General features: G+C 46.3%; 2 protein-coding genes across 2 annotated transcripts in view; one reads left to right on the forward strand and one right to left on the reverse strand.

Annotated features, from left to right (window-relative positions):
• Positions 1-11,433, reverse strand: part of LOC143767040 (uncharacterized) — a 153,360-nt gene extending 141,927 nt beyond the window's left edge. Inside the window, exons 1-5 of the mRNA XM_077255061.1 lie at positions 11,282-11,433; positions 10,973-11,152; positions 10,766-10,889; positions 10,586-10,683; positions 10,297-10,387 (exon numbers count right to left, since the gene is read on the reverse strand). Coding sequence (XP_077111176.1) covers positions 10,297-10,387; positions 10,586-10,683; positions 10,766-10,889; positions 10,973-11,152; positions 11,282-11,359 — 571 coding nt within the window. The 5' untranslated portion in view covers positions 11,360-11,433. The remainder of the gene's footprint in view (positions 1-10,296; positions 10,388-10,585; positions 10,684-10,765; positions 10,890-10,972; positions 11,153-11,281) is intronic.
• The window catches only part of LOC143767341 (uncharacterized), an 855,449-nt gene that overhangs the window by 429,447 nt on the left and 407,674 nt on the right, over positions 1-18,328 (forward strand). The gene's annotated exons all lie outside the window — the stretch shown is intronic.

Raw genomic sequence — 18,328 nt, forward strand, 5'->3', positions numbered from 1 at the left:
CCGAGAAGTTTTATGGGCGTCTTATGGTAGTGTTTAAAGATTTGGGATTCTCATTGTATAATAAAGCCCATTCACACCTTTTTGTAGTAGCTTTAATGTCCGGCCTTAAATCTGAATTGAAGGAGGCAATAATGTCGGTCAGACCAGATATTGAGATTTCCACTCCGGATGATGCATTAAAAGTAATTAAAAGTTTTCAAAAGAATTTAGCACGTTCTGCATCAACAGGAAGCTCAAGGGTTAAAACCAGCCACAGCAGTCTCTGCTCCAATTCCAGCCCCCACCCCAGGTACAAGAATGCAGCTGGCTCCTTATCAGTGGCCTGCCCAGCAGCAAATTCCAACTCCAGCCCTCCCACCTTATACAAATTCAGTCCCCTACTCAAATATTTCTTTTAACCCTATGTCTGGAGGTATTGCTCCCCAGCCCCGCCGCACCAGTTCTCACTTGCAGTGTTGGCGCTATGGCCGGCCCGGTCACTTTCAAAGAAATTGTCACACCCCTGCTGACAGATGCTACCCTCAAGTTCCCCTTTCCAGTTACAACCTAGCCACATGTCCATGGCTGGACAGCTGCGACTTCAGTGTGCTATTCTCATGCCTACTAATGTGACTTTGAAAAGGTGCACTGTCCTGAACCCCGCTACTCTTCCCCTAGTTCCTATGGATCCAAAGGGGGGAGGAGTAGGTGACATGAAAAAGGACACTTTTTCTTTCTAGAATGTATCCAGAGGAACAAGATTAGGTTTCCAAATCACATGATTGTCTAGAATTGATGTCTCAGGAAACGGCTGGTCTCTAGTGTGCCTATTCTAATGCTGATTTTGAGCTTTTTGTAGATGGATCCCGTCACCAAGATGACCAAGGACGCTTCTGTACCAGATATGCTGTGGTCTCAGAACATGAGGTAATCAAGGCAGAGTCAATGCCAGTTCATATGTCTGCACAAGAAGCAGAGCTCACAGAAACGTGCAAACTAGCAGAAGGTAAGACTGTAAATATCTACACTGATTCCAGGTATGCCTTTGGCATTACACACGATTATGGGCCTATCTGGAGAGCCAGGGCTTTCCTGACAGCAAATGGCCACCCCTTTAAACGTGCTGAGGCAGTCCAGCAACTTATGAATGCACTACAGCTTCCCACCCAAGCAGGCATTATAAAGGTAAAGGCACATACCAAAGGCACTGATGGACGGACAAAAGGGTAACGCACTGGCAGACCAGGCTGCCAAGAAAGCAGCAAGCACTCCTGTAGCCTCTCAAGTACATCACCTAGACACCCCACCATCTCCACTTGTGTTGAAAGACATCTTAGCCCGGTTACAAGAACAGGCAAGTAAGGAGGAGAAAAATAGGTGGCAAAAGATAGGGGCTTGCTCTGATACCGTCACTGGACTATGGGGGAGGGGTGAAAAGGTCTGCCTCCCACAGGTACTGTACCCAATGATGGCACAGGTTCTGCACGGGAATGTGCACCACTCGAAGACGGCCATGTGTGACACCCTACAGAGACAATGGATTGCCCCCGGGTTTTCCACCTGCGCAGAAAGCCAGGTACAGAGCTGCATGATATGTGCAACACATAATCAGAGTAGGACAGTGAAAACCCCAATCCAAACACACTCCCCGGCCCTTTAACCAATTCCAGAGACTGCAGATTGATTATATTCAGTTACCCAGGGTAGGGACGTATGAGTATGTGTTGGTCTGCATTGATTTATTTTCAGGTTGGCCAGAAGCCTACCCAGTTGCCAAAGCTACGGCTAGGACAACGGCGAAGAAACTGATGGCTGAGATCATATGCAGACCCAGACAAGGTTCCTGGACACCATCCCTTTGTGCCAGGAGACCTGGTGTATGTGAAAAAGTTTGTGCGCAGAGATTGTCTCCAGCCGAGATTTGAAGGACCTCACACGGTGATCCTGGTTACCCCCACTGCAGTAAAACTCGAAGGAAAGAGTACCTGGATCCATGCCTCACACTGTAAAAGAGACTGTTGTTTTTGATCCTGGAACTGAGGGCCATCCTCGCCCCTACCTCTTTGGTCCCTATTGTAAAAATAAGAATTCTGGTCCCACTATTCTCTGGGTAAACCTGACAGCCCCGGCGAATATCTGGCGATTTGATTTCTGTAATGTAGTCAAGTGCCCCGAGACTGAACGGGTGATAGAGGAGATCATCCAGTTTTATATGTGTGTTACCAGAAATGACAACAATAACTGTTATTATTGGTCAGATGCTGCTTGGAATACGGGAGATGATTGGGGATATAAATCTAGTGAAGCCATGTTCCCAAGGATGGGACGGGTAGGAGTCTTCGTGAGAGAATGCATCTAACAGCCCTTCTGCAACCACTTAGGGGCTGTAAATGGGGTAAAAGTTGTCACCCCCTCCTCCTAAATCTCGAAAGCCCCCAATCTGCTGACCTGCAGACATTTGTACTGGGAAGGCATTATAATTATGTATTTAGTAGTGGATACTATGGGAATTTAGGCCATATACAGCTCCAGGATATTAGTTTCAGACCAACCAAGGCCCCTGTTACCAGAACAGCTAAGACAGGCCCAGGTGAGCGTTTGCAAAATGTAGTCAATGAAGTAATCCCCATTCCAGGTCTCAGTTGGCAAGAAGTTTTCTCCATAGAAACACAAACAACCCCAAGGAAAAAAATATGGTTAGAATGGGTGAGATACAATGTAAGAGTCCAGAATATCTCTGTAGGATGTATTGCTTGTGCTGCTGCGAATACACACCTATACACACATGCATTGCTTTTCCCTGATGACAACACCACTGCCTGTGTCATGAATCGTTTGAAAGGTCTGAAGTCCACTGATTGTCCAGATTATGTCCTACTAATTCATGAGAAACCCAAACTAAAGGTTCCAGGAGAAGTAACCGTATTAGCTGACAATTATACCTGCTATAATTCCCACGACACCACAGGTACACCAGTAGGGATCTTCGAGACAGGTTTCTGCAAAGGGAACAGTTCTCTAGATACTGATTTGCTAATCAAACATACAGAATATATGTACGACATTTATTGGTTATGTGGAGATGGTAAGCTCCGTCCTAGGTTGCCTAATGCCTGGATAGGTCAATGCACCCTTGTTAAACTAGCTATGCAGTTCAAGATTCTACCCTGGGATCCAAAGACACCTGATGAACCTACCAGAAAGAGGAGAAGCCTTGATCAGCTCCACATGAGTTATGAAGAAGATCCACTAGTATATATTGATGCCATTGGAGTGCCAAGGGGGGTGCCCGACCAGTTTAAAGCCCAGAACCAGATTTATGCTGGCTTTGCTTCTATAATCCCACAGGTGCAGATTAATAAAAATGTTGAATGGATCAAATATATATATATTACAGTGAACAAAGATTTCTCAATTATAGCTGTGATGCCTTCCAGGGTATAGTTGAGGATTTGGGCCCTAACACTTGTATGACCCGTGCTGCAACCCGACCTAAGAGAATTACACTGAATCCTGTCCAGACAAGATCACATGCAGTGACATGAGAAGCTGACACAGGATTGTGGTTGGTGGATACCGGAGACATTAACTTTTGGGAGTAGGCTGACAGTAATCCTTTTGGGAAGGAGCTGTAGACCAGCATGTCATGTCGCCCCCACCACCAGAGAACCAACCACATCAGGTAGGGTAAGACAGATACAGGAGTATTATCCCTGGAGGCCCTCTGACTAGCTAACTATGCAAAAACAATTGGCTGACCCTGAGAACCAACCTTTCTCATTTTACAAACAAATAATGATAATATGATGGACGTATAAGTACACCTGGGCAGGCCTAGGTAGTTAGTGAAAGCAATCCCGACTGGCACCTTCCTCAATCAAGAAGTAGACCCACCAGAGTACGATGGTACTGATCCAGGGGAGATCCCTAAGTATGTCCCTCTCAAGAGAGTAGACAGAACCCCCCATTCTCAGATGATGCTAAGAGATTTAGTTTAGGGACAGTGGGAGAACTCCATGTGAGGTTAGTGAAGGGTTCAGCTGCCTGGAGGCCTCTCGCTAGGGGAGAGTTTCTGAGGTGTCTGGATGAAGAAATCCACCTCCCCTTTCCCATCACATGGACAGTCTCGAAGGATATTTCTTTAGGGAAAAAAACTTAGTATTTAGGGGGGATTGTCAAGGTGAAAATATATATATATCTTTATACCTTTTTGTACTGCTATACTCATACTGTGAAACAATAAGTTTTTCCTATGCTTGCAGATATAACTGTATTTAAAATGGCTGCCAGTATTCACCTTTATCTTTGTCATGTATGTAATACTAAAACTTGTTTTTTGGTGTATTTCTGTGTGTATTAGGAAATTCTGTACTAGGATAACTAATGATGAAACCAAAAGCGTTGTCACCCCTGCTCTTCTCTACACCGATTTCACAAAGTTACCTGATGAAGATGTTGAAGCCAAGCGCATGGCTATCTTCAAAAATCCCCACTACTGTTATCAATAATTGTTATTCGTAAATTCTAGTATACAGGGGGGACGGGTACGCCGCAACAGCCATGGCTGGTAACATGGCACCAGCCATGTGAAGACCAGTACCGCTCGAGCTTAGAGCTTGGGATAGTATCTCTGATGCTGGACATTAATTAACAAAATTTATCTAGGGGGGAATGTGAAGGAAGAAATTAAGAAAGGTTCTCCATTTTGTGCTTTTCGACTCCATTTTGTTGTTTTGATATAAATTTTGTTAGTAGGCTAAAGGTTACAGCTGTTATGAGATTTTGATGAGACCTTGATTGTTGCAACCTCGGTAGAACATGAGACTGAGGGTGTATTGTTCTACAAAACTTTGATGCACAGATTGTTCCTGCATTCTTATAGGCTAAGAACCGTGAGCGTGCTCTTATGCTGATTGGTTGAAGTGTAATTTCTATGACTATGATAAAGTCATGCAGAATAAACGGGGGCCAGAGATCTGCTCGATCCCCCATACAGAGACACACGTCTCCGTCTGGTCATTTTCAGTTGCCGGCAACACCTTATATATTAATTTGGAAATCACTGGGTTAACCGTGAAGGATCACTTTAAATCCTCCCTCAACACCTTCAAGATTTCATTAGCATTGCACAAGGTGCTGGAATCATTTTCTGTGCAGGTGATTAAATTATCACCTGTGCAATACAAGGAAATCCGGAAAATATGACCTGTTTGCGGTCCTTAAGGAATGCAGTTTGAGAGCTCTGCTTTTAAAAAATTATGTGGCTGTTGCATTACAGACCACAGTCACCCTGGTGATATGGTGGTGGGGGATGATGATGAGATGGACAACAGCAAATAGCCAAAATCAGGAAGCGTATACCCATGTGTGGGTGTGAAGAGGTGCATGGGAATAGACCTCCCATAAAAAGATACTGTATTTGAGTCAGTCTGTCAGCATTTTCAGTTGACAGGCGAATGCGCTTATCAGTTATAATACCACTAGCGGCACTAAAAACCTGCTCTGACAAAAAGCTAGCGGCAGGGCAGGCCAGGACCTCCAAGGCATAGAGAGCCAGTTCATGCCACATTTCCAGCTTGAATACCCAATAATTATAAGGCACAGAGGAATCACGGAGGATGTTGGTACAATCAGCAAGGTACTCCCTCAGCATCTTCCCAAACTTTGCACTCCTTGTGAGAGTACCCCACGCCTCAAGGCCTGTGCAATGGGAAGGTCTGAGAAAACTCTCCCAGAACTTTGCCAGTGTTCCCCTGCCTCTGTTGGATTGGAGTTGTGTCTCTCTCGCCTGTACTCCTTAGTTGTCCAACGAACTGTGACCTCTGCCGCCAGCGTTTTTAGATGGGAATTTTTTTAATAATTCTGCAACAAGGGCCTTCTGGTACTGCCCCATCTTAGTAGACCTGTCCGCCTCACGAATTAGAGACAGAAAGTTCTCCTTGTAGTGTGGGTCTAGAAGTGTCACCAACCAGTAATGACTGTCACCTAAAATTTTGAGAACGCGAGGGTCACGGGAAAGGCAGCATAACATAAACTCAGCCATGCGTGCCAGACTGCTAACAGGCAAGATTTTTGTGTCCTCACCAAGAGGACGACTGACTATGTTCTCCTCGTCCTCCTTGTCCTCAGGCCATCCAGGCTCAACAGACGGCATGACAGATGTGCAGGTAGTACGGTCTATAGCGCATGAAACTAGCTCCTGTTCTTCCTCCTCATTATCACCTAATCCACATTGGGATGAGATAAGACTGGGCTGTGTGTAATCACCCTGTATGGTTCCTTGCTTCACCTCTTTGTGCTCTGCCTGCAATGCATTCTCTTTGATTGTGAGCAGAGTTTTCAGAACACAGAGAAGCGGGATGGTGATGCTAATTATCGCGTCATCACCGCTCACCATCTTGGTGGAGTCCTCAAAGTTTTGGAGGATGGTACATATGTCTGACATCCATGTCCACTCCTGAGGTCTTATGTGTGGAGTCTGAACTGAATACCGACAGTCTTGTTGATGCTGGTAGTCAACAACTTCCCTCTTTGCTCACAAATCCTTCCCAACATCTGCAGTGTAGAGTTCCAACCTGTGGGGACATCACACACCAGTTGGTGAGCCGGAAGCTGCAAACGCTCTGGCGGCTCCAGGTAGGTTTTGAGAAACCGCTGAACCATGAGGTTAAGCACATGGGCCATGCGTGGTACGTGTGTGAGCTCGCCATGCCTCAGAACTGCAACCAGGTTGCGGCCTTTGTCACACCCGACCATGCCTGGTTGTAGGTTCAGCGGTGTCAGCCACAGATATGCCTGATCTTTCAGAGCTGTCCACCACTCTTCCGCATTGTGCGGTTTGTCACCTAAGAATATTAGCTTCAGCACAGCCTGTTGCCGCTTGGCTGAGGAAGTGCTGCAGTGCTTCCAGCTTGTAACTGATGTGGTCATTTTTGAGATGGAGGCTGAAAAAGAGGAGGAGGAGGTGCAGGAGCTGTAGACTGTGGGGGCAACCCTGAGTGACCTAGGGCCCGCAATCCTCGGCGTCAGGAGGTCGTGTTCCAGCCCAAGGTCCGACTGGATCCCGGCTTCCACCATGTTAACCGAAATGTACCATCCCTGCCAACAACCATGTCCATGGTTAGGTGGACTTTCCCAGTAACTGCATTGTTGAGGGCATGGCTAATGTTGTGGGACACGTGCTTGTGTAATGTGGGGATGGCACAATGGGAGAAATAGTGGCAGCTGGGGACCGAGTACCAAGGGATGGCCGCTGCCATCAAGTTGCAGAAATCTTCCGTCTCCATGAGCCTAAAAGGCAATATTTTGAGCGCAAGCAGTTGCGAATGTGGGAATTTAGTAGTGTGGCCTGTGGGGGATTTGGCTGCATATTTGCGCTTGTGTTCCAAGGACTGGGGTAAGCAAAACTAAATGCTGCGCTGGGACAAGGATGTGGACGTGCTTGCTGATGGTGCTAGTTGAGTGTGTGCAACGACAGGTGCAAGGCAGGAGACATCTTCGCATGCACCATGGACAGGGGACTGGCTTGCATGCATAACAGTGGAAGAAGCAGTGGTGTCACCTGCAGACACTTCCTGAACCCTGGAGTGCGACTCACAAAGTAGGGCGCTTTGCTGGCATGTGCCTGATCATGCTGGTAGTTTTGCACCCCTGCTGATGCTGGCCTGGCAGGTGATGCAAATGGCCTTCTTGGGGTTGTTGGCAGAGTGTTTAAAAAACAACCAGACTCGGGAAGACCTAACAGTTGTACTGGCAACTTCTGTTGTGTTGGTGTCATGGGGAACGGTTGCCCGCCTTCTGTCTGCGGACACCACACTGCTTCTTCCTACCTGTTGGGGAGCTACGCCTCCCTTCCTTGTGTGCTGCTGTCCTTGCTGTGCATATCCTCCTGCCAGGTTGGGTCCATTACTATATCATCCACCACCTCGTCTTCCACTTCTGCGCCCTGGTCCTCCTCCTGACTTTCAGGCAATTGTAAAGTAAAATATGGAACAGCATCCAGTCCAGGTGAAAGATTTTAAAAAACTTTATTCCGCCATCATACTTTTCTCTGGCAATTGTGTCTCATCATCATCCACCTTGTGACACTTTCCCACCGTAACCTTCGTGTGACCATGGCTGCTCAAATATTTGGGCATCGCTACATGCGATCTTCTCTTTTCCTGCTTCAAGTGGACCGGGCAAGAGGCCCGAATCTATAAATGGAAAAGTGAACAGCTCTTTGAAGTGTCCAAGTTTGGGATCAGTTGTCTCCCGGCACTCGGCATGGTGGAAGGAAGAAGGATCAGGGTGAGGAACATGCGGTCCAGACTCACGGCTACTGAGATTTGACCGTGTGAAAGACAGGGTGGTGGTGGTGGTGGTGGTGGCAAAGTGACTGCAAGCATTATCCGCTATCTAACCAACAACCTTTTGACACTGCTCTGGGTTCAATAGTGGTGTGCTTCGGTCCCCTAGTAATTGGGACAGGAAGGTCGGGCAAGAAGATGTGGGTGTTTATTGTGGCACAAATTCAGCTCACCCATGGCCTAAGCTTCTGCATGCACCATCAGCATCAAGTGCAGTTCACCGTCCCTTGACACGCACCTTGCCCATTTTAAACGGAGGACAATATTTTCCACGTTCACTACAAATGGCTGAATTTATAACAAACTTATAAGTGATCAGTATGATGGAAAATCACAGTTTTAAAATAGCTGGCCTGTTTTTAACAGCAAACTGGTGTCAATAACTTCGCTAACACACTGCAACAAAATTTAAATGGAGGCCAGAAATGGCAGAATTTTGAGCACACTTATAAGTGATCCGTGTGACAGACAAACCACAGTTTTAAATAGATGGATTTTTAGCGCTGTAATATGGAAAGGATCTGGCTGTATTCTGCAGTACCAACAAGCAAATGGAGCAGAAAAACGATGTTCTCTGGATTGCTTTTTAAGCAAATAATCAGGATTAAGATCCCCCAAAAATTATTCCTGGCCCCTGATACCTGGGTCTATGTCTAGAAATATCTGTAAAAGCAGCAGCAGCAGTAGACAGAACTGGAATTGACCCTCTTGCTATATGCACTGCAGTCTGCCACATACACTGCCTGCCTGCCTACCACTGATATCTATGCAGCTGGATTAGTCCTCAGAAGGACTGTTAGTTGAGATGGATATGTGTATAATATATTGTGGTATACCTACACTAACTAAGAAACAAGCAAATCTCTCTCTAGCTCAAAAGCACCTCTCCCTACACTGCCTGATTGCGGAGTAGACTGTGACGAGCATGGCGGTGCAGGTCTGATATAGACCTGATGATGCGGTGTGGCCAGCCAATTACTGTAATGAAACAACCAACATGGCTGCACCATTACAGTGTGTGGCAGACAATCCCTGCATGTTCACTGGCTCTCTAAAGAGCACCAAACATGTGTAAGGAGAAGAACCTGACCAGGCGTACCTTTTCCGTTATGGATACGGAACTGTCAGGGCTGTCACCCAAGTTGCACGGGGAAAAGCTTAAAACCCAGGACTGACTTTTGCACTCAGTGTTAGGGGGCGCGGCTATACAAAAGGAGCTGCAGTGTGAGGGAAGAAGGGCAGACTTAGCGGGAACGTGCAGCGCACAGGAGGACTTAGTCAGGGCTCTGACTAGTGTGCAACGAGACAGAGCAGGCCAAAGCCGAAAGGGCCTCAGATCCTCAACCAGAGACTGCCGACAAAGACCAGCGAAGTATACACTGACACCGGAGACCGCGAGTGACAAAGTCCCCTGTCAGAACTTACACGCTGAGACGAGAACACCGGGTGACCCACTGTGAACTGTATCCTGATACACCCGCTTGCATCTGCCGAGTTACATCCTACTCTGGCAGTGTTAGAGACTGTGATTCCACCTCTACTCTGTCTTGTGGACCCAGGACCTCAGTCAGGACAACCAGGATTCACCGCCGCCATCAGGAACCGGAACGCCATCTTCCTCAGGATGACACAGGACCCCTTATGCACCAAAGCCTTGGTGCCACCACTTGAATACAGGATTCCAGATTCTGACATCGTCAGACTGATAAGTGCAATATTACTGAACTTTAAATTGCCTGCAACTGTTTTATTCCTAGTTAACATTTACTGCTCAAATCAGTTTAACCCCTTTTCTCCCTGCGTGGAGTATCCACTGTTAACTAAATCCCCCGTTAACCCTTTCTCTGCATCCCGCAACCTGCTCACACATGCAGGGAGGGGACCTGAGCTCCCGCTGAGCATTGAGATGCTCGGGCGAGTACAGAGTAGTGGCGAGCATGCTTGCTCCTCACTATTTGTCACAACTCACCTGTGTGGTTAGCTGTAGGAATGTCCTCTTTACATCGCTCATCAGCTCTCAGATATGTCTCTGTAGTATTGATATAGGTCAGATCTTTACCCTGAAATAAATATTGGAAAAGGCACAGACAGATGGAGAAGTCACATCTATGATCAGATCTAATCCTGCCATCTCCACCATTCTCATTACACAAGTGTAAAAGATAGAATACTGGTGGATAAATCAAAACTGTGCAGAAGACCTTCACAGCCGTCTACACATCATAGGGGAGATCTCATGACACCTTCTCTCCATCTACCTGATGATCCTGAGGAACATTGGGATCTCCTTGTTTACAGTCCTGTGGAAGAAGAGGACGGGGACATCTCTCTGGTGTTGTCCTCTTAATGGATAGAACTGGAGGAAACACATACAGGGACTGAATTCATTCTTTACATACAGATAATATAGGCCGTGTGTATTTAGTCCTGTCTATTACCTGGTGATGTGAGGGGCTGGGGAACCTCCATCATCACGTCCTTGTACAGATCTTTGTGTTCTTCTAAATACTCCCACTCCTCCATGGAGAAATAGACGGTGACATCCTGACACCTTATAGGAACCTGACACATACAATGATACCGTCATCCCCCTGATCCCTCCATAGCGTTACTGTATAATGTCCCAGCATTCCCAGCAGTGTCACCTCTCCAGTCAGCAGCTCAATCATCTTGTAGGTGAGTTCTAGGATCTTCTGGTCATTGATGTCCTCATGTATCAGGGGGTGAGGTGGAGGCCCTGTGATTGGGCTCAGGGGTCTTCCCCATCCCTCAGACACAGGGTCCTGACAGCGCTCACTAGAGGTCTTCTTCACTACTGTGTAATCCTGGTTATGGGGAGACACATTAATAAACCTCACTACAGACATTCCCAGAGTCCTCACCTCTCCAGTTCTGTCCATCTGTTATTCCCATAGATAAGAATGATGTAATGTGACGTCATCAGAATCTCTCACCTCTCCAGTAAGCCGGAAGAGGATCTCTAGGGTGAGGTGTAATATCCTCTCCGCCATCTTGTCCCTGTCCCTATCCATCCTTGTAGGGTCACTCAGGAGAATTCTCTTATATAGAAGATCTCCACTGAGAGGATCCGATATTGTAGGGACCTGAATGGGGAGAAGATGACGATGTAACATCATAAAGATCCCATGTAAGAAACCTCCGGAGCTGTTACCGGCGTCACATGATCACTACATCCAGTCATGGTCCCGTCCTGCCCCCGGTATAACACACAGTCCCATTATAGTCACATCCAGAGATTTATCACAGGCTCAGCACTGAGGGGGTTAATGTCCCCTGCCCCCGCCCAGTAATGGGGAATCTCCAGCACCTACCTCCACCTGCAGAGCCGCACACCACATATATGGCTGTTCTGTGCTTACAGCACCTGTGATGAGGTCACAGGAGGGGAGGAGTCAGGGGTCACATGATCAGGGGTCTCAGAGTATGGTAGACTGTATGGGCTCCTTCCCGGTATGATGTCATTTCTGTCACGTGCTTCGGTTTCCTCAGGGCCCCATTAATCATAGTTAAAGGCCTGCAGTCTCCATTAGTGAGAAACTGAAGGCGTAAAGAGTGTGTAAAGTTATGGTGGAGACAGGGGCTTGTGAAGTTGTAGGATTGACTGTGTGGGATTTTGAGGGTGTATGATGCTGGAGGGATTTGGGGGGCGTGCAATGCTGGGGGAATACCTATTTTGTTTTTTGAGGGTGTATGATGCTGGTGGAGTTCCTCTGTGGGATTTTGGGGGTGTACCATGCTGGGGGGATGCCTGTGTGGCACTTGGACTGTCCAGGTCACCATACCGCCCAACTTTTGAAGAACAGCGAGCCACAGCTAATTTTGGCCATGCCCTAATCCACGCCCATTTATCATTTCTCTCTCCCCCGGCAGGAGGAGATGTCAGAGGGGCGGTGGTAGCGAGGGAAGCTTAGCAGATGCCTGAGCCCTGCGGTCGTAGACAGAAATCGGGGACTGTTCGCTGTATCCAGGACGGTTGGGACAAGAGATGAGCAGATCGATTCATGGAGCTCTGGTCGAGTATCCAAGTGCTACATGGCAGCTGGGCTGGAGTCTGTGAATCTTTAACCTTCCGGGGTCACCAGCGCGGCTTTTTATCCCCCAGGGCCGGAGTAACGCCATCTGAGCATCCTGCTCATCTCTAGTTGGGACCGGTGGATTATTTTTTGTTCCTTCATTCACAGTCGAAGCCGCCAGAACTTTTTCATCTTTATGTAGCTTCACTATATGACATTTGTTTTCTTTTTTGTGTCTGTAAGGCCGTGTTCACACTTTGCCGTAATTTTTTTGTTTTCTGCATGATCCGCACCAAACTACACAATACCAATCTTCTCCCTCCTATTTGATGCGTTTTACTGAAGACATGTTTTTAATGTGTTTTTATAGCACAGAAAAACTTTGATTCTGCACTTTTAATAAAGTATCTGCAGTTTTTTTTACATGCCTCTTTTTTAGGCTTTATGTAGAAGACAAGAGAGAAAAAAAGCACCAAAACTGCACAGTTCAGCAGCGTCATTGGGCGCTCAGCAGGCACCTTTTTGTTAACCCCATTCTGCCATCGGACGTACTATCCCGTCCATGTGACCTGGGACTTAATTCCTATGGATGGGATAGTATGTCATACGCGATTAGCTGTGCTCACGGGGAAAGCGCGGCCAATCGCAGACAGGTTATCACAGCTGACACCCAGAATTAAGTCCCAGGAGCAGTCACGGACTGCTCCTGGCACTTTAACCCCCGAACACTGTGATCAAATAAGATTGCAGCATAACGGTGGCATAGAAAAGCATCATGCAGGGAGGGGGCTCCCCGCGTGCTTCCCTGAGAACCTAAGAACGTGATGTGATCGCGTTATTCTGAGGTTCTCCCTGCCTGCAGACCCCTGGATCCAAGATGGCTCCGGGGTCCTGCAGGGAGGTGGCTTGTCAGTGCATGCTGAGAGCAGGACCTGAGAAGCCTCCTTCACTGCCTGTCAGATCACTGATCTGATACAGTACTGTGGAAAGTGTTAGATCAGCAATCTGACTTTATACAGTGATGCCCACCCTGAGACAATGTAAAACAAGTAAAGAAAAAAAATATACTGTGTAAAAATATTTTAAAAAAAAAAATCTAAATAAAGGTAAAAAATATTGTTCCAATAAAAACATTTCTTTATGTAAATAAAAAAACAAACAATAAAAGTACACATAATTAGCATCGCCACGTCCGTAATAACCTGACCTATAAAACTGTCCCACTAGTTAACCCCTTCAGTGTACACCGCAAAAAAAAAAACAAGGCAAAAAACAATGCTTTATCATCATACTGCAGAACAAAAAGTGTAATAACACGCAATCAAAAAGAAGGATATAAATAAATATGGTACCGCTGAAAATGTCATCTTGTCCTGCAAAAAACAAGCTGCCATACAGTGTCATCAGCAAAAAAATAAAAAAAGTTATAGCCCTCAGCATAAAGCGATGCAAAAATAATAATTTTTTATATAAAATAGTTTTTATTGTATAAAAGCGCCAAAACTAATCTGAAGAATAAATCTGCTTTATCAATTTTACCACACGCGGAACGGTATAAACGCCCCACCCAAAAGAAATTCATGAATTGCTGTTTTTTTCATTCTGCCTTTCAAAAATCGTAATAAAAAGCGATCAAGAAATGTCATGTGCCCGAAAATAGTACCAATAAAAACATCAACTCTTCCCGCAAAAAAACAAGACTTCACATGACTCTGTGGGCCATAATATGGAAAAATTGTAGCTCTCAAAATGTGGAGATGCTAAAACTATTTTTTGCAATAAAAAGTGTCTTTTAGTGTGTGACAGCTACCAAACATAAAAAACCGCTATAAATAGGAAATCACGCCCTTTATCACCCCCTTAGTTAGGGAAAAATAATAAAATAAAAAAAGTAATTATTTCAATTTTCCAGCTAGGGTTAGGACTAAAGTTAGGGTTAGGGCTAAAGTTAGCGTTAGGATTCATGCTAAAGTTAGGGCTGGGATTACGGCTAGGAGTTGAGTTCCCGCCGCTGCACAGGGGGAACCTTGAACCATGTAGACTGCAGTCTCCCATTTTTCCCCAGCCGCATTGGAGTCTGCTCAGCAGAGACATCGGTCCTAGCGTCTGGCTCAAGCTGACACTGTGCATCTGGTTTCAGCTGCTGTCCCAGGTTCAGCCTTTGTAACCAGCATTGATCAGCGGCGACCAGACGTTCCAGAGATTAAGTACTGCTTTTCGTCTACTGAGCATGCCCGTGGGACGACCTCTCATTGGAGATCGGAGGTCACATGCTCAGGTCCTGTAGTGGCTCCGATTGGACCACTGGCAAGGTCCCTGAAGGCTACATCTATAAAAGGCTCGCATGGCCGCTCGGCCAAGTGCTAGTATACACCTAAGTGGGGTGTGTGAGCTTGTGTGATTGTATCTGGTGAATGCTCCTTGATGTTCCCCTTCCCTCCGGTTGTTGCTTGGGCATCAGGGTGAGTGGAGCTAAGATACAGCGCCAGTCAGTGGCTAGGCCTCTGCCACACACTCGGTCAGCACCAGTAGCGGTCTACACAAGCGCGACGCTGCGCGCACTCCATGCACTATTGCTTTCCTTTAGCGGTTTGCAGTTGCGTCCGCATTAATTATTTGAGCACAATTCCTCTCTCAGAGTAGGGTGGGAATTCCCACTTGAACCCAGCATCTGTCTCTGGGCATCCTCAGGCGCGGGCTCAAAATCCACTGAGTGACAGCGGGTTCAAACACCAGTGCAGCGGGGGTGAGCGTTAGGGATCCCACTAGCTCCTACTGTGCTGCGCCGTGTCAGCTAACAGGGTACAGCATTCTATTGTGCTCTGCGACTCTGTGAAGCAACAGGGTTTGCGTCTGTTCACACCAGGTGACAATAACCCATGTGTGCTTTGGTGTAATACCGCCATAGAGTGCCGCCATTACCCAGCAGCAGGTACCATCTTTGCACGGTGGACCCTGGGCTGCAAACGCACCTTATTTCCATAACTATATTTATTTGGTGCCAGTCCTAACAGGGCGTGTTCGCATTAGGGGTGTGGTTAGGGTTGAGATTAGGGTTAGGGGTGTGTACGGGTTAGGGTTGGAGTTAGAATTGGGGGTTTTCCACTGTTTAGGCAGATCAGGGGCTCTCCAAACACGACATCGCATCCGATCTCAATTCCACCCAATTCTGTGTTGAAAAAGTAAAATGGTGCTCCTTCCCTTCCAAGCTCTGCCGTGCACCCAAACAGTTGTTTACCCTCACATATCGGGTATCAGCGTACTCAGGACAAATTGAACACCAACTTTTGCAGTCCAATTTCTCCTGTTACCCTTGGGAAAATAACAATTTGGGGGTTAAAATATTTTTGTGGGAAAAAAATTATTTTTTATTTTCATGGCTCTACGTGATAAACTTTAGTGAAACACTTGGGGATTCAAAGTTCTCACAACACAGCTACATAAGTTTCTTGCGGATTTAGTTTCCAAAATAGGGTCACTTGTGGGGGGTGTCAGGTGCTCGGCAAACGCAACGCGACACCCGCAGACCATTCCATCAAAGTCTGCATTCCAAAATGGCGCTCCTTCCCTTCCAAGCTCTGCCATAGTGGTTTACCCCCACATATGGAGTATCAGCATACTCAGGACAAATTGCACAACAACTTTTGGGGTCCAATTTCTCATGCTACCCTTGGGAAAATAAAAAATTGAGGGCGAAAAGATAATTTTGGTGAAAAAAATATGATTTTTTACTTTTACAGCTCACAAAGTGCTCACCATACATCTAGATAAGTTCCTTAGGGGGTCTACTTTCCAAAGTGGTGTCACTTGTGGGGGGTTTCCACTGTTTAGGCACATCAGTGGCTCTCCGAACGCGAAATGGTGTCTGATCTCAATTTCAGCCAATTTTACATTGTACGGCGCTCTTTCTCTTTCGAGCTCTGCCATGCGCCCAAACAGTGGTTTACCCCCACATATGGAGTATCGGCGTATTCAGGAGAAATTGCACAACAAATTTTGTGGTTCATTTTCTCTTTTTACACTTGTGAAAATAAAAAAAAATGATTCTGATTAAGGTAACGTTCACATTTGCGTTGTTGGGCGCAGCGTCGCCGACGCAACACAAAACGCATACACAACGCAGCGTTTTTTGATGCATGCGTTCAACGTTTACATGAATTTTGGCCGCAGAAAAACTGCATCATGTAGCGTCGGCTGCGTCCGGACTGTTGCACCCAAGTGACGCATGCGTCAGACAACGCTAGACAACGCATACCGGCGCATGCCCATGCGCCCCCCATGTTAAAGATAGGGGCGCATGACGCATGTGTCGGTATCCGTCGGCGACACTGCGCCCAACAACGCAAATGTGAACGTAGCCTAAAATGTTTGTATAAAAAAGTTAAATGTTAATACACTTCTTGAATGTGGTTTTGAGCACCTTGAGGGGTATAATTTTTAGAATGGTGTCAGTTTTGAGTATTTTCTGTCATGTATACAATTGTGCTGATGTAAAGTAGACATGTGGGAAATGTTACTTATTAACTATTTTGTGTGACATACAGTTATATGAAAAAGTTTGGGCACCCCTATTAATCTTAAGCTTAATGTTTTTTAAAAATTGTTTTTTTTGCAACAGCTATTTCAGTTTCATATATCTAATAACTGTTGGACACAGTAATGTTTCTGCCTTGAAATGAGGTGTATTGTACTAACAGAAAATGTGCAATCTGCATTCAAACAAAATTTGACAGGTGCATAAGTATGGGCACCTCACCAGAAAAGTGACATTAATATTTAGTAGATCCTCCTTTTAAAAAAATAACAGCCTCTAGTCGCTTCCTGTAGCTTTTAATGAGTTCCTGGATCCTGGATGAAGGTATTTTTGACCATTCCTCTTTACAAAACAATTCCAGTTCAGTTAAGTTTGATGGTCGCTGAGCATGGACAGCCCTCTTCAAATGATCCCACATGTTCAATGATATTCAGGTCTGGGGACTGGGATGGCCATTCCAGAACAGTGTAATTGTTCCTCGGCATGAATGCCTGAGTAGATTTGGAGCGGTGTTTTGGATCATTGTCTTGCTGTCAGGGAGAAACTTGGTGAGCGAGAGCTAATAACCCGGGCTCCTGCAATTTCCCTAAGACTAGGTAAATCCTGACTGACCCTCTACCTGAAGTTTACACTGATGGTGTGCATGTTCAGGCCTCGAACCTCACCCTAACTCCTGAGCTCAGCCCTAGGCTGAAACCTCCACCCACCACCCAGTGAAGAGGTAATACTTAAATACCCACAGTTAGCACAGACAAGGGTAAAGGAAAATATACACCACGCCGCAGACACTCAGGAATCTATATATATAATTGTCTAAGGGTTTTTCCATCTGTCTGTCTTTCTGTCTGTCTTGGAAATCCCGCGTCTCTGATTGGTCGAGGCCGCCAGGCCTCGACCAATCAGCGACGGGCACAGCATGGCGACGATGATGTCATAAAGGTTGCCTCGACCAATCAGCGACGGGCACAGTCTGCCGCGAATTCGCCTCGACCAATCAGCGACGGGCACAGTATCGACGTAGATGTCATAATGGTTGCCATGGCGATGATGATGTCGTAAAGGTTGCCTCGACCAATCAGCGACGGGCACAGTCTGCCGCGAATTCTGGAATCATCATTGTCCATATACTACGGGGACATGCATATTCTAGAATACCCGATGCATTAGAATCGGGCCACAATCTAGTACACGATAAATGTGCAGGGCAAAATAAACACAAATATAGGAAGGAGTAAATAAGACGAAGGAATATACACCACCAGCAACGAATCTCCAACCACCAGCTCTCCACTCCAGACCGAGATAACAACGCAAGACAGAAGCTATAATCGGCGACGCCCAATGATCAGGAGAACTATTTAAAGGCCATGGAAATGGTCAAGCTTCCAATGCGAGGATCAGGTAAATTAACCCCGGAAAAGCTAGACAAAATC

This window comes from Ranitomeya variabilis, chromosome 4 (genome assembly GCF_051348905.1).
Source record: "Ranitomeya variabilis isolate aRanVar5 chromosome 4, aRanVar5.hap1, whole genome shotgun sequence".
Taxonomy (NCBI): Eukaryota; Metazoa; Chordata; class Amphibia; order Anura; family Dendrobatidae; genus Ranitomeya; species Ranitomeya variabilis.